Consider the following 25,018-nt stretch of genomic DNA (forward strand, 5'->3'; position numbering starts at 1 on the left):
CTCATGCCCCCTTAACACAATGCTCTGAGATGAGGCATGATCTTCATTTAATGGTCAAGGAACCAAAGCTTTGTACATTTTATTAAACTACAGAAGGTCGTGCTGTTAGTTGCCAGAATTCAGATTCAGGTTAGTGTAACTAACTATAAAGTCCATGTTTTATGTTATGCTGCTGTATTATTGTACATTTTTTTTTCAAGTAGGCTCCATGCCCAGTGCGGAGCTCAAGCAGGGCTCGAATTCACGACCCTGAGATCGAGACCTGAGCTGAGATCAAGAGTCAGCCGCTTAGCCGACTGAGCCACCAAGACACCCCTGTTTTACATTTTAATTCCATACATTTTCATATTATTTTCCCTAGGAATAGTGTATAAGCTTCGTGGCAGGCTGAATAGTCATTCCCTGAAAGATATGTAAGTTGTAATTCCTGGAACTTGTGAATGTTATATTGTATGGCAAAAAAAGGGCTTTGCAGATGTGGTTGAGGAAAGGACCTTGAGCCGGGAGATTGTCCTGGATTATCTGGTGGGCCCTAAATGTAACCACTTGGGACCTCCTAAGAGGGCACAGCGGGAGACCTGGAGTGAGAAGGTGATGTGACCAGGGAGGCAGAGACTGGAGGGATGTGGCCACCAGGAGCTGAGAGAGGCCGGGAACAGAGCCTCTTCGGGGAACATGGCCCTGCAGTCCCCTTGGGACTGATTTCAGACTTCTGGTCTCCGTGACTGCAAGAACAGTTTTTTCTTGTTTGAAGCCACCAAGTTTGTGGAAATTTGTTACAGCAGCCACAGGTAACTACTACTGGCATCTAGAATGTTATCGCTAAATTGGTGGTGGTTTCCAAGGTATATACCCTCAGGGGTAGAAACGGCAGTCGCGAGTCTGCCGTGGGCATGCATGTCTCCTCAGCATCCTACCATCCACCTAACGCGGGGCTAGAAGAGACCTTGCAAATCATTGACTCAAACTTCCCATCTGGTGCATCAGCCTCCTCTTCCACATTCTCTTCGAGTGCTTGCCGGATCTCTGCTTAAACATTTCCTTCCAGTGGCCGACTTCACAGCTCATCACGGTGTGGTCATGGTTAGATAGCTTGACTGAGGAGAAAATTTCCCTTCATATTTAACGTCTGCCTGCCTCTCTGTAGTTTCTATGCATAGGCTGCCGTAATGGGCTCTGGGGCATTCAAGGATATGTCTATTCCCACGTCCTCAGGATACGCGAGGACTGGCTTCACCATGAGCCAAATCACACTATTAACTCAATGAATTCACAATGGACTAAAAATCTTAAGATTTTTCACAATTACTATTTTTTTTTAAAGATTTTATTTATTTATTTGACAGAGAGAGAGAGACAGCGAGAGAGGGAACACAAGCAGGGGGCGTGGGAGAGGGAGAAGCAGGCTTCCCGCGGAGCAGGGACCTCGATTCGGGGCTCGAATCCCAGGACCCTGAGATCATGACCTGAGCCGAAGGCAGATGCTTAACGACTGAGCCACCCAGGTGCCCCTCACGATTACTATTTTTAAACACATCTTCCCTCTTATGTTTGGGTAAAATTAGCTTTTTAGATGCAAATGTATTTTCTGTATTCTCCTGTGATCCTGGGTCATGGTCAATTTGGTGTGTTGTTCCAGCCTACTGGGGTTCTCCCAGGTCCTGGATCAGTCACCTCATATACCGCATCCCTGTTTCACGTTGTACGTTTGCACCTAAAGCAGTGTGCTGCACTTGCCAATGTCTGAGTCTCTAAAAACAACTTGGAACGAGACTGGGCCAAGGATAGCCTAGCAACATGATGTTAGAAACCTTTCCCATGGATTACAAACCCACCTAAGCATAGTATCACCATGGTGTCCATGAGGATATCATGAGAAACTTTACCAAAAGTCTTGCTAAAAATTCAAATAATAGTAAGTGAATGATTTTCTCTTTACCCATTAAATTCAAATATCTAGTTGTTTCCTTGAAGTAGAAAAAAAAAAAAGTAATGCTTTTGAGTGGTATTTCTGCCCGCACGGAGGCTACGCTAGCACTGAGAGAAGGGAGTCCCCATCGGCACGGAAGCATCGGCTGGGAAAGAAACCAGTGTGCTGAGCATAATGAACACAACGAAGGTGAGCATTTGAGAGGCCCACCACGAGATCTCAGCCTCCGCTGGGTCCCTGGCCGCACTCAGCCGTTCAGACCACTTGACGTGACACTGGTCAGTGAACTTCCGTCCAAGTTTGGATTTAAGCAATTAAGATTAAAAAAAAAATCGAAGATTAGTCATCACATTTTTTTGAAATTCAAATTAGGATTAACCAAGAATAGGTTAATGAAAGGCTGAGTTATCCAGAACTGCCGGGGTTTTAGCAATGGGGGCATTTAGATGACCTAAAATAACTGAATTTGAGTTCATCGTACTTTTTTAAAGTGGCGGACGAGCCAGAAATAAGTGTGTAGAGGAGCCGAGCAATACTTTTAACTGTGAAGCTAATGATTTGAAGAATATTTCCTTTCTGGAAATCATTTTAATATTGATTAATTTTCATTTGGGAGAGTAAAATGGAAATTCTTTGTGGAAATTACATTTAACAATGGAAAATCACTCTCATTTGAAAAATGGAAAGGAAAAATTAGATGACCTTTAAGACTTCTTTCTGCCCTGATAGCCACAGATTTAGTGCTGGGGTAAATGGCTCCAGTTATGGACAATGGTGTCTCAGTTCAGGACCTTTCTCCCGGAGCCTGTGTAAGTGCTAACACTGCATGGGACGGGTTACAGAGTCATTGACAAGCCCTCGATTCAGAAGATCCACAACAATAATGTGGAAAAGAGTTCGCATCTATAAAACATAATTAAAATGGGCACACATTCAAATAGAACCCAGCTGCGTAACTGCTGGGGATTTAACCAAAAAGGTGAGTTTTGAGGTGTGTTTTCAGATTGTTGGGGAGGGCAACTTAACAAAGACGACTAGGAAGAGCTTTCCAAAAATAGATGAATTTCAGTCTTGAAAAGGAGAGCTAAAAAGTGGAAGAAACGTATGACTCACATGGGCGCTGATATTTTTGCAAGGAAAAAAATGCTAATGTACTTAGCCATCTTATTTCATTTGTGTAATAGTTGTTGAGAACCTATTATATGTTAGCCGCGGGGCTGAGGATGGTGTTGAATAAAGCAGACCCTTGTGGAGCAGAGACTAGTGGGGGTGACAGACACAAAACCAGTGATTATACTGATAAATACCGAATTATAGAATGTGATGAGCACCGTAAAGAAAAATGACAGGGTGTCATGAGAGGGTTTGCCAAGGGATGCAATTTAGATTGGGGCACCCGGGAAGGCTTCTTTAAGAAGTGACATCTCAGTTATTCGCTGGAGGGTAAGTCGAAGTTAAAGAGGTGAGGACTGTGGGAAGGGCAGCTCGGGCAGAGGCATCAAGGTCACTGTGAGTGGCTGAAAGGGCAGAGGGATGAGAGGGCCTCAGAGAGCCAGGCCGGGCTCTGGCCATACTGGGCGTGCGGCACCTGTAGGATTATGGGTCTCACCCGGGATAGCTTCAGGAAAATGGAAAGCACCCAAAGGTCTGTAAGCCGGAGGCGGTGGGGGGGTGGTGCTGACCTATCTGCATTTCACAAAAAGCATTCTGGGATTGTGGGTGAATGGACAGGAGGAGGGCAGAGTGGACGCAGGACGTCTACGTCTCAGTAGGCCAAGATGATGACGCCTTGGTCCAGTGGTCTTCACGCTTTTGGTCTCCAAGTATTGCAAAAATGATGTGTCCCCTCGTACATTTTTAAGATAACATTTATGTTTTTCATTATGCTTAACAAAGGACATAGTTTCTGCTGCAAGTATTGACAGCTTAAAATGAAATTGTTGCATCTCTATTTTAAATGGGTTAAACGGGAATCTAGAACCTGTAGTGATTAGATACCCACTATTATCCATTTGAAAATTCCAGGAACTTGCTCTTCTTTACCAGGGGGAACTTTGTATCACTCCTTTTTCTCTTCCGATTCCATGCCAAATTCCCCACAAGATTCTGTACTAATTTGCATGTTGTTATGCTTGAGAATCTCTTCCTGACTCACTTCTTACATGTGTCTGCAACAAAAATTATGCATATAAATTACCAAAAGGCTCTAAGTTCAATATGGATTGGGGATTTACAATTATAACTAGTACATAATCGATCAAAACAACATAAATCCTATAGAGACTTTTATAAACAACTATTAGACAAAATAAAATTGTTTTGGAAATCAACTTTTAATGAGATGAATGGGATACTTTTTTTCTGAGTACTTTACGTGTCCATGGGTAAATATGATTTATATCAGTTATTGATGGAATGAGACGGGGTTCAGCAACAAATCTGGTCCTATTTTTCATTCTTATACATGAAAGAGGTGACACCCATGTTCGTATAAATACAATAGGTAAGAATGAAAGGGGTTTCATTGTAGTCATTCTTTGAACCTGAGTTATATGCAAAAATCCAAATAGTAATTCATCATAAAAATTTTTTATAATCTATCATCTGACAATTCTATTAAATCATTTCTTTTGAAAGCAAAGAGTTGGAAAAGTTTGATTTATAACCCTGGAGGCCCTAATAGTTGCAGGGCTGGAAGTAAAGGAAGCCTCAAACCATATATGTAACTCTAAAAATGCGCAGTTGATTCTTGCTACTTGCAGCAGCTAGGTTCTAAAACGTTGCCACATTGATTTAGCAAATACTGAACCATTGCTCTGAGGGAAATACAGGTTTAGGTTCCTGAGAACCTTTACTCACAATATTTTTATCAACTGATCAATCCATAACCTTGTTTTATGTGTATTTCTGCTGGAAGGTATTTAATATATATTGTGATTCATTAACATGGAACTCAGAGCCAAGAGCACTATAACAAAGCCTTGAGCTAAGCAAATCTAACATACCTATTTTCTCTGTAAGACAGGCACATCACAGCCTTCTTGCACTTGGGATCATTAGGCAACACTTCAGCACTATGTTTGGGGGTCATTTAAACAGCAAAACCACCAGCAAAAAGCATAAAAATGTGAAAAACCATGGCACTGAATAGATCAGGAAAGATCCCTGTTTACAGCATGAGAGCTGAAATGAGAAGGCAGGGTGTTGCCTAGTTCAGCCTCAGCTGGGAACCTACCACTCAAAATTGTCACCACTCTGTGCATGCCCCACATAACCACAAAGCGCCACAAGTATTGATTTGGGGGCTTACGCATACACTTTAGTGAGTAGGCAAATTCACGGGTGCCTGGGTGGCTCAGTTGGTTAAGCGACTGCCTTCGGCTCAGGTCATGATCCCGGAGTCCTGGGTTTGAGTCCCACATCAGGCTCCTTGCTCAGCAGGGAGTCTGCTTCTCCCTCTGACTCTACCCTCTCTTGGGCTCTCTCTCACTCTCAAATAAATAAATAAAATCTTAAAAAAAAAAGCAAATTCACAAATCTGGAACCCATGAATAATGAGGACGGGCTGTCAAGTTTATACATTGTTTAATAAAATAGGTTCCATGGATCTCTATCATCATGGATCTATGTATCTGTATAGACTTTCATAATGACACGGAAGGCTAGATTTAAATTTAAAAATATCAGACCCCTTGGAGTTCTATGTGGGAGTGTAGCCGGAACAGTCCACACAGTTTGGCAGGTCTGGGAGAGAAAGGCAGAGGCTTGGTGCTGGACTCCTTGGGCTGGGCAGTAGTGGAGGGAGGACTCAAGGTCGTGCTCATCGCCTACTCATTAGAATCATTCATTTTCTCAATTTTAGACCAGTATTACCTCCAAAATATTACTCAGATTTTTATCAAATAACTTAATTATGCTGTTAGTTATTATTATATATATATTTTTACTAACAGGTGCCTTGTTTAACCCAATGTTTTCAGAAAGGGTTAGGTAAATAGAAGTATTTGATCAAATTTTAGTACACCTTTGTCAACACAATTTAAAGACTCTTACTATTTTCATGTCTTTCAATATTTTTTGTCAAAACCTTGAATCTGTGGATTTAGCTTACTGAATTTATTGAAAATATCTATTGTATTATTAGCATTACCAAATCAATTAGCCAAAGCAGACTGACTTTCGATCATAAAATCTGACTTCAGTTTTCAAGTCAAACAAATTAATTTAACATTTCAAAAGCTATTACCGAAAGCAATGGGAAAGAAATTTTGAATGTATTTTTAGGAACGGATTAATAAAACCAATCAAGTCAAAATTAAATAATGTAGATATAACTTATTCGTGTTAATAAGCTACACAAATAAGAATACACCTATATACCATTTCTTAAATTGTAATACTGCAATGTAATATGTAATTAAAATATACATGATTTATGAAGGAAGGGGTGTGATTAAAAGCATATTTTGTTATTGAAAACTGGTCATCAGCTTTCGTTGTAAAACATCATAGAGACTGCTTTGGAAATAACTTTATTAATATCATATACATCATGGTAAAAATATCTCTGTGTACTTAATGAGGGAAAGGTATATGAGGCTAAAAAAAACTTAGTTGGTTCAGGATCTAGGAAGTGGTTTTTTGAGAGTAGGAAATATTAGACATATTATGAAATAAGATGAAGATTAAATGTAATTGGAATATCTAGTTCATGATATAATTAGGTAAAATGTTTTAACTTATTGCATTACAGAATTAATTTAAAAGAAATCACTTTAGTGCTCAGGTTTTATCCAGTGTGTTTTGAGGAATCTGGTGGTCTAGAAAATATTCAGTTACATTTAAAAGAATTAGTGCCACTAGCCAGTACTGCTTCACTCTTTGAAGGTGCTCTCATTTCTAGCTAATGTATTCTGGGACATGAGTATTATGAACAACTGAAAAATACTGCTAACTTTTTAATCCATGAAATAAAAAACCTATTTAGTAAGCAATATTTATTACAGATTCTGTCTTGCATTTATTTGACTGTCCGTTAAGTGCAAAGAATTATTTGACACCGGTCGGGGTATGGAAGAGATGAATCCACTGTCCACATTATACAATGATGACACCAGCACAGCCTAAGGGCTGCAATGTCTAGCCTCCCTCTTTACTCTTAACGGAAAAAAAGACAGAAAAAGGGGAAGTCCTACAACGTGTTTATAGGTGCTTTAATTAGTCTTAAGAGAGGTGTCTCATCCTAATTTTTTGGGGTTTTTTTGCACTGGCTTTTTGGTGTCCTTGCAGGTTTTTACAGCGGGGAAGCAATGTAGTGGGATTCCAGACAGGAGAGAGCTTGTCTTTGTCTTGTAAGGTGGGTGAGGGGAGATTCTGAGACGGGTTAGAAAAGGCCCATCTTCACGATGTTAACAGAGGGTACATCCTTTCAAACCATCACGGTCCTCCTGGCCCTGGACGTTTGCGCTTCCTCCGGGGGTGCTGCGCCCTAAACTGAAGACCACTGCTTTGTCCACAGCGGAAGCCGTAGAGATGGGCCAAAGTGACAGCCTGAACGTGGTTCGTGGGCGGAACCTACAGGCCCTGGTAAGAGTCCGAGGCGTATGGACTGGGGCATGGGGCGCGTCAAAGGAGACCCCACAGGAGAGGCGCTGTCGGCCGAGACCGGGAAGACGGGGAACAGGGCCTCACGGTCTGCCTTTCTTTCATCCTATTTTGTTTTACATAGTTTGTTGACCGGCATTTTGGTGAGTTGGCTCTCAACGTTTTGGCTAATTTCCAAAATGATTTTCCCTTTGAACTGGCCTCTTCCCTCACCTTCCACACCAAACCCTTCTGACAGCTTCTCAAAGACCCCAAGTCGCACTCACGTCCCGCTGTGACACGCTGACAAGGGGGCAGTTCATTCTTTCAACACATTAAGCGGCTTCGGACGCCGGCGGCCCCAGCCGCTCCCAGTTGGGTCTCTTCCGCGGCCTCCCGCAGGAGTACAGGGAGGGGACCGTGCGTCCCGGGCGCCAGCGCAATTCGCGGCCGAGCGGGGGCCCGGGCATCCGCTTGCTGCGCCGTTCCCGCGACACACGAAAAGGAAGCAGGCACTTCCACACACACGTTCCCAGACTCTCTCTTCGCCCCACTCTACGTCCACATACAATCCCCCACTACTGACGCAGGCCTTCACGGGACAGGCTCCCGCCCGGCTGTAAGGAGCTAAGACGACGCTCGCTCCTCCCCAAGGTCCCAGAGCCGCGGGCTCTGCGCAGTCACGGGTTTCTCCCGCCTGCCGGCCGCATTCAGCCAGCCGTGCGGGTCGGGGAGCTCACACCCGGGTCCGCAACCCGTGTGTATCGATCGGATCCGCCCGGGGCGCACACTTCTGCGCCCCGCCGACCGCATGGCCAGCACGGCCTGGTGCGAGCCTCCCGAGGAGCCACCAGCCACGTCCTCCCTGGTGGGCTCCGTGCCCAGCCGTGACCCCAGCCCCCAGCGTACCCTGCGCGGGCCTCGCGACCCCAGCCTCCAGCGTGTACTGCGCCGGCCTCGCGACCCAAGCCCCCCAGCGTGCACTGCGCCGGCCTCGCGGGCCTCGCGACCCCAGCCCCCCAGCGTACACTGCGCCGGCCTCGCGGGCCTTGCGACCCCAGCCCCCAGCGTACACTGCGCGGGCCTCGCGGGCCTCGCGACCCCAGCCCCCCAGCGTACACTGCGCCGGCCTCGGGAGCCTCGCGACCCCAGCCCCCATTGTACACTGCGCGGGCCTCGCGGGCCTCGCGACCCCAGCCCCCGGAGTGCGTTGCGCGGGCCTCGTGAGCCCAGCCCCCAACGTGCATTGCGCGGCCTCGAGACCCTGGCAGCAAGCGCGAAGCAGGCCGGTGGCCCGAGACTGGCTGGCGGTTAAGGCGAAGGAGGGGTAGGGGCGCCGTCCCTCGGCGCTGTCCTCGCCCGGATCCGGCGTGTGTGAGCCGGACCTTCGCCTCTTGGCCCTAAGAGGGCTCGAGGCGGCCGCTGGGCCACAGTGCTGCGGGTGAGGGCCGGCGGCTGGGACCCTTGTCGACACCCGCCCTTTGAGTGTGTCTGCCGAGCGGGCCAGCGGGGTAGGACCGGGGTTGGGAGGGGAGGGGGCAGGACCACGGGGGTACGCGGGCCGGGGAGGTGGGGCCACGGGCCGGGGCCACGTGGGTGGGAGGGGCCAGGGGAGCAGGGCCGGGAATTAGGACCGGGCGTTGGGTGTAGGGCAGTCCTGGAGGAGCCAGGGCGGGGCGGATGGGGCCCCTGGGTGTAGGGGGTAGGGTTGAGTCGCGAACCAGGGAGTGGGGGGGGGCGTGCCGGGAGGGGCAGGGCCGGGGGTGTGGTGGTCTGGCCTGGGGTTAGCCTGGAGGTGCCTAGTGGAAATGGGGGGCCCCAGCTTGCGGGGCAGTGCCTCCAAGTCCCGCGTTCAGTTTTCATGCTGCAGGCTTTCGGGCGATGGGCTCGAGTCAGACCCATCGCTGCGCTCAAGGGGCGCACTTTCTCACGGCGCTGGTTTATCTGCCCTTTATCAGGCCAAGTGATCTCTGTTCTGTTCTAGGTTCATGAGTTTGGAGTTTTGTTTTGCAGTCATAATTGAGTAATGAACTCTGAGCAGCGGCGCCCCTCCTGGTGGCGTAGTGTATGCATACGCATCTACCTGTACACACACAGAAGTAAATGAGTATATATGTCATTTAATGTAGAGATTTAGATAACCCTTCTAATAAGTTGGTATGTTGAGTTACATTAATAACATCCATAGATATTGTACTTGCGTTCATGAGATAGACTCCAGTAAGACAGCTATAAGTCTACATATATCACACGTATATACATTGACACTTTGGATTTGATTTGCTAATATTTTGTTCAGGATATTTGCATTTATGTTCAGGAGTGTTACTGTCTATAATTTTTTTGGTGCATGTACTTGTTCTTGTCTGTCTTGTCTGTTTTGGGAAGCATTGCTTTTACTTTTCAAGAAGTGGGTTCAGTAGTTTTCCTTTATTTCTGAAAGAGTTTGCATAGTATAAGGATTTTCTGTTCTTTGTATATTTGATAAAGCTCACCTGTAAAACTCCTTTGGTCTGGTGTCTTTTACTTCTTTGGGGTAAAAGGGAGCCTTCTGAGTACTGTTTTTTTCCCCCCTCATCAGCTTTTAGTTTTGTTGATCTTGATTATTCTGTTTCTGTTATATCAAGTTTTCCTACTTTTAGCTTGTTCGTTTTCTGGCTTCTTTATTGAACAAATTCATCTTTAAAATAGTAAATGCATTCAGTACTCTTAGATTTTAATTTCTAAGCTCTAAGAACTGCTATAGCTGCATCCACCAAGTTTGAATATGTGATTTTCTTTAAAGATTATTTATTTATTAGAGACAGGCAGAGGTAGCCGCAGAAATAGCAAGAGAGGGGAGGAGGGGGAGAAGCAGGCTCCTTGCTCAGCAGGGAGCCCCTGGGAGCATGACCTGAGCCAAAGGCAGAAGCTTAACAGACTGAATATGTGATAGTTTAATTGTTGAATGGTTCTAGAGAGTAATTTCCAGTTTTATTTTCTTTTTAATCCATGGTTGATTTAGGAGTGCTATTTCAAGTTTCCAAGTATGGTACATTTTTGAAAGTGTATTTTTGTTGACTTGTAATTTATTTGTGCTCTACTGGAAACTGGGGTCTGCATAATATTTATTCTTTGATATTTGTGAAGTCTTTTGTTACTTAGGATGTGGTCAGTTTTCATAAATGTCTTACGTGATTTGAAAAGTAAATTCCTTGTTATGTACAGAGTTTTTTATTAGGTCAAGCCTATTGGTGAGGGTCAAATCTATTTACTTGTTACTTTTTTGTTCACTTGATCTGTAAATCATTGAGATAGGTGTGTTAAAATATCTCACCATGACCGTTTTTGTGAAATGTCAAATTTTCTATCTGGTTTTGCTTTATGTATTTTGTGGTGGTGTTATATAAAAGTTATAAGTTGTAGCTTTTTGATTGTCCTTTCTAGTATTATTGTTGAGATCCAATTTCTCCTTATTAATGCTTTTCCCTTAAACTCTATTTTGTCTGGCATAATATTGTTAACCAGTTTTCTTTTGGTTTGCATTGCCATGCTGTAGGTTTTCTGTTCCTGTATTTTTTTATTGTAGTAAAATATGCACAACATAAAATTCATCATTTTAATCATTTTTAAGTGTACAGTGCAGCATTCATACTGTTGTGTAACCATCACCAGCATCCATCTCCAGAATTTATCATCATCCCAAACTGAAATCCCATACCCATTAAACAGTAAGTTCCCATTACCCCTTTCTCCAGGTCCTGGTCATCTCTATTCTACTTTTTGTCTCTGTGAATATGGCTGTTGTAGGTACCTCATATAGATAGAAGCATACAATATGGGTTCTTTGTGTTTGGCCTGTTTTACTTAGTGTGATGTCTTCAAGGTTTATCCATGTTGTAGCATGTGTCAGAAAAAAAATTTTTTTTTCCTTTGGTGAGAATATTTAATTACTACTCTCAGCAAATTTCAGTTTACAGTAGAGTGTTATTAACTGTAGTCACTATGTTATACATTAGATCTGGAGATCTTATTCATTTGTAGCTGAAAATTTGAATGATATTTCATTGTATATTTATGTATACCACATTTTCTTTATCCATCCATCTGCTGACAGATACTTAAATTGTCTCATTATCTAGGCCATTGTGAATAATGCAGTGATCATGGGAGTGCAGATGTCTCTTTGAGATACTGATTTCATTTCTTTCAGATATATGTCCAGAAGTGGGATCGCTGGGTCACGTGGTAGTTCTATTTTTTTTTCCAGATTTTATTTATTTATTTGAGAGAGAGCACAAGCAGGGGGAGCAGCAGAGGGAGAGGGAGAAGCAGGCTCCCCACTGATGGCGGGGCTCGATCGGAAGACCCTGGGATCATGACCTGAGCCCAAGGCAGATGTTTAACTGACTGAGCCACCCAGGCGTCCCATCTATTTTTAATTTTTTGAGGAACTTCCACAGTGGCTGCATCAATTTACATCACTAGTAGTGCACAGGCCTTCCCTTTTCTCCACATCCTCACCAATATTTGTTATTTCTTGCTTTTTTGATACTAACCATTCTGACAGGTGGGAGGTGGTATCTGTGGTTTTGATTGGCATTTCCCTGATGATGAGTGATATTGAGGATCTTTCCATGTCTGTTGTCCGTCTGGATGTCTTCTTTGGAAAAATGTCTGTTTAGGTCCCTTGCCCATTTTTATCCAATAATTTGCGGATGTTGTTGCTATTGAGTTGTCTGAGTGTCTTACATATTTTGGGTATTAACTCCTTTTCACATATAGTTTGATCCCACTCTGTAGGTTGCTTTTCATTTTGTTATTTCCTTTGCTGTTCAGGTTTTTAGTTTGATGTCCCACTTGTTTACTTTTGCTTTTATTACATGTGTTTTTGGTGTCATATCTAAAAAATCATTGCCAAGACCGATGTCAAGGAGCTTTATGTTTTCTTCCAGGAGTTTTGCAATTTCAGGTTTTAAATATAAGTCTTTAATGCATTTTGAGTTAATTTTTGTGTATGGTATAAGGGGTCTAGTTTCATTCTTTTGCATTGGAAAATCCAATTTTCTTAACACCGTTTATTAAAGAAACTATCCTTTCCCCATTGTATGTTCTTGGTGCCCTTGTCAAAAAGTAGTCAACTATATGTGTAGGTTTATTTCTGGACTCTCTGTTCTGTTCCATTGGCTTATGTGTCTATTTTTTTTAAAGATTTTATTTATTTGACAGAGAGAGAGGGAGAGAGCATGAGCAGGGGCAGAGGCAGAGGGAGAAGCAGGCTCCCTGTTGAGAGCCTGATGTGGGGCTGGATCATGCATGACCTGAGCCGAAGGCAGACGCTCAACCGACTGAGCCACCCAGGTGCCCCTTCTGGCTATTTTATAGTTCCTTTGTTACTTGCTACCTCCTTTGCCATTTTCCTTTGTGGTCTGATGATTTTCCAGAGTGGTATGCTTTGATTCTTTTCTTTTACCTTTTATGCGTCTACTATAGGTTACCCAAAGGCTTATGTAAAACCACTTCTAGTAATGATAGTCTGTTTTAAGCTCGAAACAACTTAACTTTGATTGCATACAAAATACCTTTTTCTTCCCCCCCCCCCATTTTATGGTTTTGATGTCACAATTTGCATCTTTTTATATTATGTATACATTAATAAATTATTTTAGCTCCAGTTATTTTTAATACTTGTATCTTTTAATCATTATACTAGAGTTAAGTGATTTGTATAATGCTATTATGGTATTATTCTGAATTTGTATTCTTTACTGGTAAGTTGTAAGTTTTATACTTCCATATGTTTTCATATTACTAATTAACAACCTTGCATTTCAGCCTGAAGAGTTCCCTTTAGCATTTCTTGTAAGGCAGGTCTAATGGAAATGAACTCCTTCAGCTTTTGTTTGAGAGAGTCTTTAGCTCTCCTTGATTTCTAAAGGACAGCTTTTCTGGGTAAAATATTCTTCATTGGCAGTTTTTTTTTTCTTTCAGTACTTTGAATATATCATCCCACTCTCTCCTGGTCTGCAAAGTTTGTGTTGAGAAACCCCTGATCGCCTTATGGGAGTCCTCTTTTACAAGTTGAGTTTCTTTTCTTCTGCTGCTTTTGAAATTCTCTGTCTTCAATTTTTGACAGTTTTAATACAGTGTATCTTAGTGAAGTCCTCTTGTGTTGAATCTGTATGGGGACTTAATAGCCTCATGCACCTGGATGTCCCACCTTTCTCCCTCCCCATATATGGGAAATTTTCAGCCATTATTTAAAAAAGCTTTCTGCTCCTCTCTCTCTTCTCCTTCCGGAACTCTCATATCCTAATATCGTTTTACTTGATAGTATCCCACAATTTGCATGGGCTTTCTTTAATCTTTTTCATTCTTCTTCCTTTTTCTCTGAGTGGATAATTTCAGTGATCTGTCTTTGAGTTCACAGATTTTTTTTCTTCAGCCTGATCAAGTTTGCTATTGATGCTACTGCGTTATCTTTTATTAATTGTATTCTTCAACTATAGAATTGGTTTCGTTCCTTTTTATGATTTCTTTCTCTCTGTTGACCTTTCAGTTCTCATATTTTCCTGATTTTGTCTGTGTTCTCTTGTAGCTCACTGAGCTTCCTTAAAACAATCATTTGAATTCTTTGTCCAGCCATTCACATGTCTCCCATTTTTTGAGGCCTGTGAGTGGAAAATTACTGTATTCCTTTGGTGGTGTCATGTTTCCTTAATTTTTTGTGTTTCTGTGGTAGCTTTATATTGATGTCTGTGCATTTCATGGAGCAGTCATCTCTTCCAGAATTAGGAACTGGTTTTGGTGGTTCCAGACCACCTGTGGGTGGGTGCAAAGGCACCTGCTTAGTGGGGTGTGGCAGTTCTGGCTCTAGGGAAGACCCCACAACATAGTTTCCCTGTAGCTTCTTCAGTGAGGTCAGTGTTGGCGTAGATTTTAGGGGTTCTCAGTGGGCACAGCTGGAAGTGTTCACAGTGGCAGTGGGGACTATTACGGTCTTTGCTAGTGAAGTGTGCTAGAGAATTCCTGGTCCTTTTTCCCCCTGTGCAGGGTGTTATGGTTGAGGAGATCCCTCTTGGCACAGGGCCTGGGTCCTTAGGGCCCTTGTAGTGGTGGTGACACTGGTCTCTGGTGTCTGGCACTTCTGGGGTACTAGAAGCTCTGGGTCTGCGTGGCTCATTACCCCCCAGCAGTGGTGGCTCCAGGGCCTGCAGAGCAGCCATGGGGCTAGGGTTTGGAGCATGGGCCTGTGCAGAACAGCCCAGAAGACGGAGTCTCAAGTGTGCACACGTGTGGAACCAAGGCATGTGTAGGGCTCAGGGTGTGGCTGTGCTGGTCCTGGGGCAGCAGAGTCTCCCTCTTGGTGTTCCACAGCAGTGGTGCCTGTTGGTGATCTTGGTAACTGATGCTTCTGGTGTTCTCTCTGGAGCAGCACGGTGGTGTCCATGTGACAGACACTAGAGGATCCTTCACCAGGAGCGCTGTGTGGAGTCTGCGCTGTTGTAGGAACTGCTGAGATCCTCAGTGGCAAAGGCTACCAGAGTCCTCTGCAGAACATGCCACTGGGGACTGGATGGCAGCTCCAGTGTGACTGATACAGACAGCCCACCTTCTTCTTTGCTCTTGGTCAGCCTCTGAGCTCAGCCAGTCTCCCTAGGGATCCTTTGTCTAGAGTTATTCTCTTTTTCTCCCACTGCGTTGCTGTAGTTCTTAATTGGACTCTTGAGCTCTCCCAGGCTTATTTTTGTTCATGGATAGCTGTCTATTTGTCCTTTTTTATGGGGGGGGAACAGAGTGGTATCTCCTACTCCCATTACCTTGTTGATGTCCAGAGGCCTGCTCTCATCTTTTTTTCTTTTTACTTTCTTAGGATTTATAAAGTTTTGCTTTTTCTAACTTCTTTCAATAGTCTTTCCTTTCTTCTGGTTTACGTGTTTAAGGCTTTTATTTACCTGTAAGTACCTCTTGAGATGCATCTCACAAGTTTTAAAATTTAATATCTTAGCCTTTAGTTCTTAATATTTTGAAATTTTCAAATATATTTGAATTTTTTTTTGATGTTTTAAATCCCTGTTTTGTGTAAATACATTGTTATGTTTTGCTTCTGATATTTGGGAAGGTTCATGCATCATTTTAGTTCTTCTAGACTTATAACATCATATATATTTCAACCTTTGTTTTGTGATCTATGCACTTTAGGTAGCATCTGTTGGCTCTACATTGTGAAATGAAGAAATTAGAACATAATTAATGCATTTACTTTTTATCTGATACCTCATACCCATCAATATAAGAAAGAAAACCTTGCATTAGAGAGGAAGGTAGACAATATGGAGGCTGCATGAGAAGGATAACTAGCATAGTGAAGGGTCTGGAAAGCACACTATATGGAGGAAACACTTGAAGATAATGGAGATATTCAGTTAAGCCTAGTGGGAAGTTCAGAACCATATATGCAGTTTTGAAACCAATAGTCATATCTGTGAAAGCATCTTTTATGTTTAAAAAGTAACGTGAACATTTTTTTTTTACAGGCTGTTACTTCATAGTTCTGTTTAGAAAAATATATCAAAAGTATACCCATCGATTTGACAACAGTAAATCCAGACATGGACAAGGAGAAAAGCAACACAAAAGCAAGGTAAAATAAGATATAATAAAATTAAAATTTCAACAATATATGACTACTGGTAAGCCATTCTGACAATGAAGAACATACAGTGTCATGTGAGGAATGGATGAGGGTTCCGGAATTTAGCAAACCTTAGGGAGGGGTTCCTGACAAGAAGGGCAGATTAACACCGGCTCCTTCTCAGACCAGTCTTGGATATGCCAAAAACGTGAGACAGGAGTTGCTGGAAATGAGAAGTTAACCAACAGCTGAAAAACCCTGGGAAGGCCAAAGGTGATTAGGTGTAAGCAGACGGAGAAGAGGTTGGAGAGATTCATGTGCTTTCTTCCTTCTTCACATTCCTCTCTGTGGATCAGCATCCACTCAGGAAGAAAATAATGGAGTGAAGGAGTACTTGAAGAAACAGACTCCTATTTAAACCTGATGGGTTGAACTCATGCTCTTACTGCTCTCCTTCCTAAAATCCCACCATGTGATCAAGAAGGAGTAAACCCACAAGAGAAGGAAAAGAGGAGACAAAAAACACATGGGAGTTGCCCATGTCGTTTTGGAAGCTTGGGAACAGAAGGATAAGTGATTGCTGATTTTGCAGAGCAGACAGTGCAAACTGAAGGTGGAAGGGTGAAGCCCGGAAGCAGCTGCTTCATCCTGCTGCCACCTGACCTCCCACCTCTAAGGATCCTCTCGAAGTGGCAGTGGCAGTGAAAGTAGTAACCTGACAGTTTGTAGAAGAAACAGAACGCAGATCCCCTTCCTTAACCTCACTCAGCCAGGAGAATGTTTCTTCCTTCATTCCAACAGAAGACATCCAGGATGTGGGGACACCAAACAGCTGAGAGTACATTACTGTACCCAAGTCATAGGGAACCTTAGTATTCTTCCTGTGCTGGACTTTTAGGAAGCTCACAGCCAGAATCGAAGCATATTATCCTCTGGGAATCTGGCCAGCCAACAGGAAAGATTGATCGATAAGGCCACTTGGGGAAACCTCAACCAAGCCTCAGATATCCCACAGTGAAATCTACCAGTTGACAGATTGCACCAGTGCATGAAGAGTGGTCTCATTGCTGTCTCAGTGATGATTCTTAAATATGAGCAGATGACCCATGATCGTTTGAGGAAAGTTTATAGCTTGACGGGAACTCAAATCATAGAAGCCTGGAGAAAATAGACCATGGAGGGAGAAGAAAAGTTCAGTAACAACCAGCACAAGCCTATCCTGGGCTGTCAGGTGACAGAAGAACTAGCATTAAGAGAATAAAAAATAGGGGACATCTGGAGGAAAAAAATAGCTTATGGAAATTAAATATATGATAACAGAAATGGAGATTGAGAGAATAGGTGAAAGATAAAGCTGAGAAAGTTCTCCAGAAGGAAAAAGGGAAAGGTAGGGATAGAAAGGAGGAGATAAAAGGTAAGAAGGAGGATACGTAGGAGACAAAAATAAGGTGATAGAAATAACTTCCAGAAATTCCTGTAATCACAGTAAATGCAAATGGGCTACACTTTGGTCTTTTTTTTTTAATGTCAAACTGGATTAATGCATGTGTGGAAACATCTTAGAAAGCAGAAGGGTACCAACAGATGAAAAGTAAAAAGATGCTTCCATATTCTCTACTGGGTCATAGGGAACAATTACAAGACTTCACCATTGCAGACCATAAAACTTGTTTAAACAAATTCTCAAAATATCTCAATAGATCATGTACTTCTTAATCACAGTAGACATCAGTTACAAGAGGTTGACTTGAAAACCAGTCTACATTTGGAAATATGATGTCTGAAAAACAGACACTTTTCTGAAAGAGCCCTGCCCCAGGAGGAAACAATGCAGAACTGAGTCTAGAAAAGCAAGAAACAAAGAAGAAGGACTTGAACTTGCCCGGCTAATCCTGTTGCACTTACAGGTGGTGTGGTGTAGCCGATTCAGCTGTGCGGAGAGAAATTTACGGTCTACAGCTTACGGTCTACAGCTTACATTAGCAAGCAAGATAAGCTGGAAAATTAATGAGGTAACAATCCATTCCAGGAAGTTAAGGAGAAAAACCTGAACAGACTAAACCAAAACAAAATCGAGGGAAGGAGATAAGCAGTATCAGAAATTAACAAAATAGAAATCAAAGAGAGAGGAAGTCAGGAAAAGCAGCCGCTGTCGAACAGTCGGCAGATCTTTGACAGAATGGAGCAGGAAAAAGGAAGTCACCAGTGGATGGTTAGGATTGTGCATTGCACAGCTCTAGGAAGCTCTGCTTAGTGTGTGTTCTCTCTATGTTCTGCCTCCTAAAGCAGGGGGAGCGGAGCAGTGCCAGGCAGTGGCTCTGTAACCACTACCGAGGGGGTGGGAGATGGGAGCTCGTCAGCACAGAAGGGTCTGCAGTTAAAAAGAGAAAATTAACTATTTCATGGTAATTAGTCTGAAACAAAATGTCAGCGTTTTAAGAAAAATATGAACAAAATGGGCTCAATAAGTAATAGGCAAGGTGAACTTTTTAAAGATTTTATTTAAATTCTAGTTAACATACAGTGTTACAGTAGTTTCAGGTGTACAATATAGTGATTCAGCACCTCCAAAGGACACCCAGTGCTCATTGGGACAGGTGCTCTCCTTAATCCCCATCACCTGTCTCACCCAGCACCTCCCCACCCTCACCCCTCTGGTACCTCACTGTGTTCTCTACAGTTAAGAGCCTCTTTCTTGATTTGCCTCTTCTCTTTTTTGCTCCCCTCTGCTCATTTCATTTGTTTTTTAAATTCCACATGAATGAAATCATATGGTCTTTGTTTTTTTCTGACTTATTTTGCTTAGCATAGTACTCTCTGGTTCCATCCACATCATTGCAAATGGCAAGATTTCATTCCTTTTTATCCACTAAAATTGTTCAATTTGTGGTTATGAATCATGATTGCCTCCCCAACTTCCCCTCCCCCCATAGACCACACATATTAGGCTCAGGCAGATTTCCAGAGTTTCTGAGTTTCTGAGTTCTAACAAATTCAAGAAGTAAATAATTCCAATCTTATACAACTTCTTCCATAGAACAGAAAAAGAGAAAATTGTCCCTAAATTGCACACACACATTGGGCGGGGGCAACAGGAGGGAGAGAGAGAAACTTAAACAGACTCTGTGCTGAACTCGGAGCCTGAGCTGGGGCTCAGTCTCATGACCCTGAGAGCACAACCTGAGCCAAAACCAAGAATCCAATGCCCAACCCACTGTGCCACCCACTGCCCCCATTTATACAATCTTCTAAGTCAGTTTCGTTCATAACCTTAGAAGCAGAAAACCCTAAATAAGATAATAACCTACAGGTTAAAATAGCATATAAAAATGGATGATACACCAAGATCAAATTGTATAGCTTATCTCAAAAATGCAAGGTTGGTTCAACATTAGAAAGTGCATCAATACCAATTACCATTAATATAGTAAAGGAAGAAAAGCATTTGATAATATGGATTATCTCTTAATGATAAAAACCTTTAGCAAACTACATGATTAAGGGCATTTACCAAAAACCTGAAGCAAGTATTTCTAATGGTCAAGTCTTAAAAGTGTTCCTTTATAAGTTGAGAAAAGTGACAAGGATACTTCCTATTACCACTTCTGTGTGACATCCTATTAAAGGTCCTAAGTCAATAAGACAAGAAAAAAGATGAAAGCTGGAAGGTTTGAAAAAGGAGAAACAAACCGTAATCATTTTTAGATGATACGATGTTTAGTAAGAAAGTACAAAAGAATTTATGGTTTTGTAATTAATAAGTTAATTTAACTTAGCAAGGCTGCTAGATTAAAATCAGTGTATGTAAGTGAATTTTGTTCCTATAGTCCAGCAATAGATTGAAAACTTAATTTTAATCATAACTACCACCATTTGTAATAGTAATGAAAAACCCAGTACCTAGGAAAAATCATGTGTTTGGCCTTTGTGGAGAAAATTACAAAATTTAATTGAGAATGCAACAAAATTTATATGGAAAAGCAAAAGGCCAAAGATATGTAAGCACTCTTTAAGAAAAAAATTTGGAGGGATGAACCTACAGCTGTGACAACGATAGCAGTTAAAGCAGTGGGACAGAAAAACAAGGACAGACAACTAAAAATCAAGACCCGGAGGAGGGTTCTTGTATATGGTTGGAGTGGTGCAGGCTTGTATACAGTTGTACGCCTGGAGCTACAGGCCGGGGAGGAGAGGATGGGGGTGTTCAGTAATACGTGGTGACTACTGCACATCGTCATGGCGTGGGAGCCGCAAGAACTGGGTCTGCCCTTCACATCATACCCCAACACAAGGATGAATTATAAGACTTGTGGAAGGCAAAACTTTAAAACTATTTGTAATGAAGGAAGGACAGATTTCTTAAGAATAAACACAGATCGTAGGGGCGCCTGGGTGGCTCAGTCGTTGGGCGTCTGCCTTCGGCTCAGGTCATGGTCCCAGGGTCCTGGGATCGAGCCCCGCATCGGGCTCCCTGCTCCACAGGAAGCCTGCTTCTCCCTCCCCTGCTCCCCCTGCTTGTGTTCCCTCTCTCGCTGTGTCTCTCTCTGTCAAATAAATAAATAAAATCTTCTAAAAAAAAAGAATAAACACAAATTGTAGATGCAAAGATAGATAAATTAGGTTATATTAAAGTGAAGAACTTAGATTTATGAAGACTTCATCAAGAAAGTGAGAAGTTGAGTCCAAACCAGAAGAGGTTTTCAGCACATGTAAAATCACAAAAGATTACTATATAAAATGTGAAAAGAACTTCTGAACATTGTTAAGAAAATGGTATACAATTCACTATAAAAAAAAAAGATATGGATCAGACATTTCAACAAAAAGGAAACCGTTCAAGGTGTTTATAAACCAAAGGGGACTTAGAATGCTCAAGGGAGAAGGGTTTAAGAATACCTAATAAAGGTATCCATGAACAAGTGTTAAGAAGTCGTGTTCTGTCTTTGAAGAGAAAGTTTGCCTTCTTATTCATGTGACTAAGTATTTTTGTTTAATATACCAATGGGTAGTTTTGCCCACTGAGCAGCATGTGAGGATCCACGGAGCTCTGCATTTCCTCCACCTTGCAAAAATACGGTCTATGGCATAAGTCAGCTGTAGGCACTGATTTTGGATTCTGTTCTTATGAAAAGGTTTTCTAACATTTACAAATAGGCAGTTGGCTAATGTATTGCAAAATATGGTTTTAGTCTTGATAAGGGCGGTTGTTGGTGTTGGTTTTATAAAGAAAGGTAATATATGAGTATTGAATTTCAAAAAACTGTATTCTGACCTCACTCTGCTGCTAATTGGTTAATATTTCTTCATCTTTTAAGTTAGATGAGGATTCTTAAGTCCTTTCCAGCGTTAAAATTTCCATGATAATATCAGACCCCTTTTGCATTTAACTAGACTCTCCATGTTTCAGATCTGCTTTTTATATTTTTTATTATTCATTTATTAATTTTTTTTTTAATTTTTAAGTAGGCTCCGCATCCAGCATGGAGCCCAGGACAGGGCTTGAACTCACAACCCTGAGATCAAGACCTGAGCTGAGATCAAGAGTCGGACACTTAACTGACTGAGCCCCACAGGTGCCCCCAGATCTGCTTTTTAAAGTGTATCAAAAATTGCTTGAAAGGATAGATACTGTATTGTAAAATACAGTATAAGGATTTAAACTTTGAGTCCTAGAGTCTGTTAACCGTAGTGTCTTACTTTCTTTGTCATATTAGACTTCAAAAATATGAAGAGCAAGAATATGAAGCTGTCACACTGTCAGAGGATCAACCAGCTAAAGTAGCAGAAAAAGAAACCTCGAAATATAAAACATTCAGAATGCATTCTGCACCCCTGAAGTCAGAGGAAACAGGAGAAATCTATCAAGATTACTACTCTCCAGGCATGCCAGTTTATGTTTTCTTTTATGGAGATGGAAGGAAGTTGTCATAGCATTAACTTAAGAATAACAAGCGAACTACATTGCAATACTAGTCTATTTTCAGAGTATGAGGTTCGGTGCTTTATTGATTTTGTTAGTCGTAGCTGTTGGTGAGATCTTCAGATACAGAGCTTGTCTCTTAAAGGGAACGTGATCTAAGTAGTCCTCACGATGAAGATAACAGTGGTATCGCTGCCACTGCCAAGAATATCTGACATTTCTGGAGCAACTTAGAGTTGACCTCACTCTTGCCTGCATGTCATCTTTCTTGGGGTTTGTGTGAGGTGAGGACCCTCAAGTTGGGTCCTCGTTCCCTGAAGGCCCCGCTGCCTTCTGGCTGTGCGGTGACCTCCTCTGTGCTCTTGTCTGCCAGGGCCCTGACTGCTCCTTCATGGGCCCCTGTTCGTCTTCCTTCCCTCCACTTATTCCCCCCAACTGCACCATTAACAGTATGTAAAACGATTTGTTTAACCACACTTCCTTTTTTACCCTGCTCTTTTCTATCCTCAGTTTTATGAAGGTTGCTCTTTGGGTTGGCAGAACTGCAACTCTAATCAGTGTAATTGTCCATTTTCCCGGCCTTCCCCCTCATACTGAAAACTTTCTCACTCATGTGGGTTCGTTCTTTTCCTGAATCATGGTATCCAGCATCAATGGGGCGTTCAGCACTGCCTGGTGCCCTTTTATGTCTCCATTGAGTTTTGCCTCTCATTACTCACCGCATCTCTTTACACTGTCACAGTTTACCCATAAGCCGGCAAAGACATCTGAGAACCATGGCAACAGGCCCCTTCCCCAGAAGATCAGCACGAACAGCCAGCCAAGACGAAGTTTACTGATCAATGAGAATGGCAGAACTCCAGCGCTAGGGGAATACTGCACATAGAATTCATGGCTGTTTTCCCATGATTCTTCAGTCTTTCAAAGTAAATTTTTTAAATTTTTTTCTTTTTCTTTTTCCTTTGTTTTCTTTTTGCCTTTTCAACCAACATCTTATCAATCCCTTTTTAAAAAAATCTTTTTTATTTTTCATTTTTAGAGTCATGTTCTATCCCTTCATCGTAGTTAACCTTATTTTTGGTATGTATATATAAGTTCTCTCTTTAAAATTTTGGGATACAGTTTCTTCTAACAGACCAAAATATACCCTAAATCTCTAGTGTATGGCTTTGTTCCAGTTTCCTGCCTGATCACATTCTCTCCCCCGCCTTTTTTTTTTAATCCTCTTCTTCCTTTTTTCAACCAACTTATCAATTCCTTCTATAAAATCTTTTATAATTTTCATCTTTACAGTCATATTCCATCCCTTCATTGTATTTACCCTTATTTTTGTACATATATAAGTTTTTCTTTCTTTAAAATTTTGGGAGGCACTTTCTTCTAACAGACCAAAATTTGCCCAAATCTAGTGTGTGGCACTAATCTCTGCACCAGCCTGATCATATTTGATCATATTCTGTTTTTTTTTTTAATCTTTCTTTTCCTTTTTTTTTTTCCTTTTTCTTTCTTTCCCTTTCTTTTCCCTGGTTTCAGGTCTCTTCTGATTTGTTCAGTGTATATTTTTCTGGGGTCGTTGTTACCCTGTTAGCATTTTGTTCTCTCATTCATCTATTCTCCTCTGGACAAAATGACAAGACGGAAAAAATCACCTCAAAAAAAAAAGGACAAGAGGCAGTACCAACTGCCAGGGACCTAATCAGTACGGACATCCTGGACATTAGTAAGATGTCGGAACTAGAGTTCAGAATTACGATTTTAAAGATACTAGCTGGGCTTGAAAAAAGCATGGAAGTTATTAGAGAAACACTTTCTGGAGAAATAACTAAAATCTAACCAAGTCGACATCAAAAAGGCTATTAATGAGGTGCAATCCAAAATGGAGGCTCTAACTGCTAGGATAAATGAGGCAAAAGAGAGAATTAGTGATATAGAAGACCAAATGATGGAAAATAAAGAAGCTGAGAAAAAGAGAGATAAACAACTACTGGATCACGAGGGCAGAATTTGAGAGATAAGTGATATCATAAGACGAAACAATATTAGAATAATTGGGATCCCAGAAGAAGAAGAAAGAGAGAGGGGCAGAAGGTATATTGAAGCAAATTATAGCAGAGAACTTCCCTAATTTGGTGAAGGAAACAGGCATCAAAATCCAGGAGGCACAGAGAACACCCCCTCAAAGTCAATAAAAATAGGTCAACACCCCGACATCTAATAGTAAAACTTACGAGTCTCAGAGACAAAGAGAAAATCCTGAAAGCAGCTCGGGAGAAGAGATCTGTAATCTACAATGGTACAAATATTAGATTGGCAACAGACCTATCCACAGAGACCTGGCAGGCCAGAAAGGACTGGCATGATATCTTCAGAGCACTAAATGAGAAAAATATGCAGCCAAGAATACTATATCCAGCTAGGCTGTCACTGAAAATAGAAGGAGAGATAAAAAGCTTCCAGGACAAACAAAAACTAAAGGAATTTGCAAACACGAAACCAGCCCTCTAAGAAATATTGAAACGGGTTCTCTAAGCAAAGAGAGAGCCTAAAAGCAGCATAGACCAGAAAGGAACACAGACAATATACAGTAACAGTCACATTACAGGCAATGCAATGGCACTAAATTCCTATCTTTCAATAATTACCCTGAATGTAAATGGGCTAAATGCCCCAATCAAAAGACACAGGCTATCAGATAAAAAAACAAGACCCATCGATATGCTGTCTGCAAGAGACTCATTTTAGACCCAAAGACACCTCCAGGTTGAAAGTGAGGGGATGGAACACCATTTACCATGCTTTGGACACTAAAAGAAAGCTGGGGTGGCAATCCTTATATCAGACAAATTAGATTTTAAAACAAAAACTATAATAAGAGATGAAGAAGGACACTATATCCTACTTAAAGGGTCTATCCAACAAGAAGATCTAACAATTGTAAATTATGCTGCTAACATGGGAGCAGCCAATTATA

The 25,018-nt window shown here is 41.9% G+C and overlaps 1 protein-coding gene across 12 annotated transcripts in view; it reads left to right on the top strand.

The window, feature by feature from the left end:
• The first annotated feature begins 8,776 nt into the window (after positions 1 to 8,776).
• The window catches only part of DNAH14 (dynein axonemal heavy chain 14), a 342,249-nt gene continuing 326,007 nt past the window's right edge, over positions 8,777 to 25,018 (top strand). For 10 of the 12 annotated variants that reach the window (XM_073899844.1, XM_073899854.1, XM_073899851.1 and 7 more), the window contains exons 1-3: positions 8,777 to 8,954; positions 16,030 to 16,136; positions 21,842 to 22,008. In XM_073899844.1, coding sequence (XP_073755945.1) covers positions 16,105 to 16,136; positions 21,842 to 22,008 — 199 coding nt within the window. In that variant the 5' untranslated portion in view covers positions 8,777 to 8,954; positions 16,030 to 16,104. Of the gene's footprint in view, positions 9,025 to 16,029; positions 16,137 to 21,591; positions 21,701 to 21,841; positions 22,009 to 25,018 lie in introns of those variants that run through there. The other 2 variants (XM_073899845.1, XM_073899848.1) reach the window with 2 other exon arrangements.

The sequence above is a fragment of the Callorhinus ursinus genome, unplaced genomic scaffold (assembly GCF_003265705.2).
Source record: "Callorhinus ursinus isolate GAN/ISIS: 27379988/994484 unplaced genomic scaffold, GSC_fseal_2.0 scaffold13, whole genome shotgun sequence".
Taxonomy (NCBI): domain Eukaryota; kingdom Metazoa; phylum Chordata; class Mammalia; order Carnivora; family Otariidae; genus Callorhinus; species Callorhinus ursinus.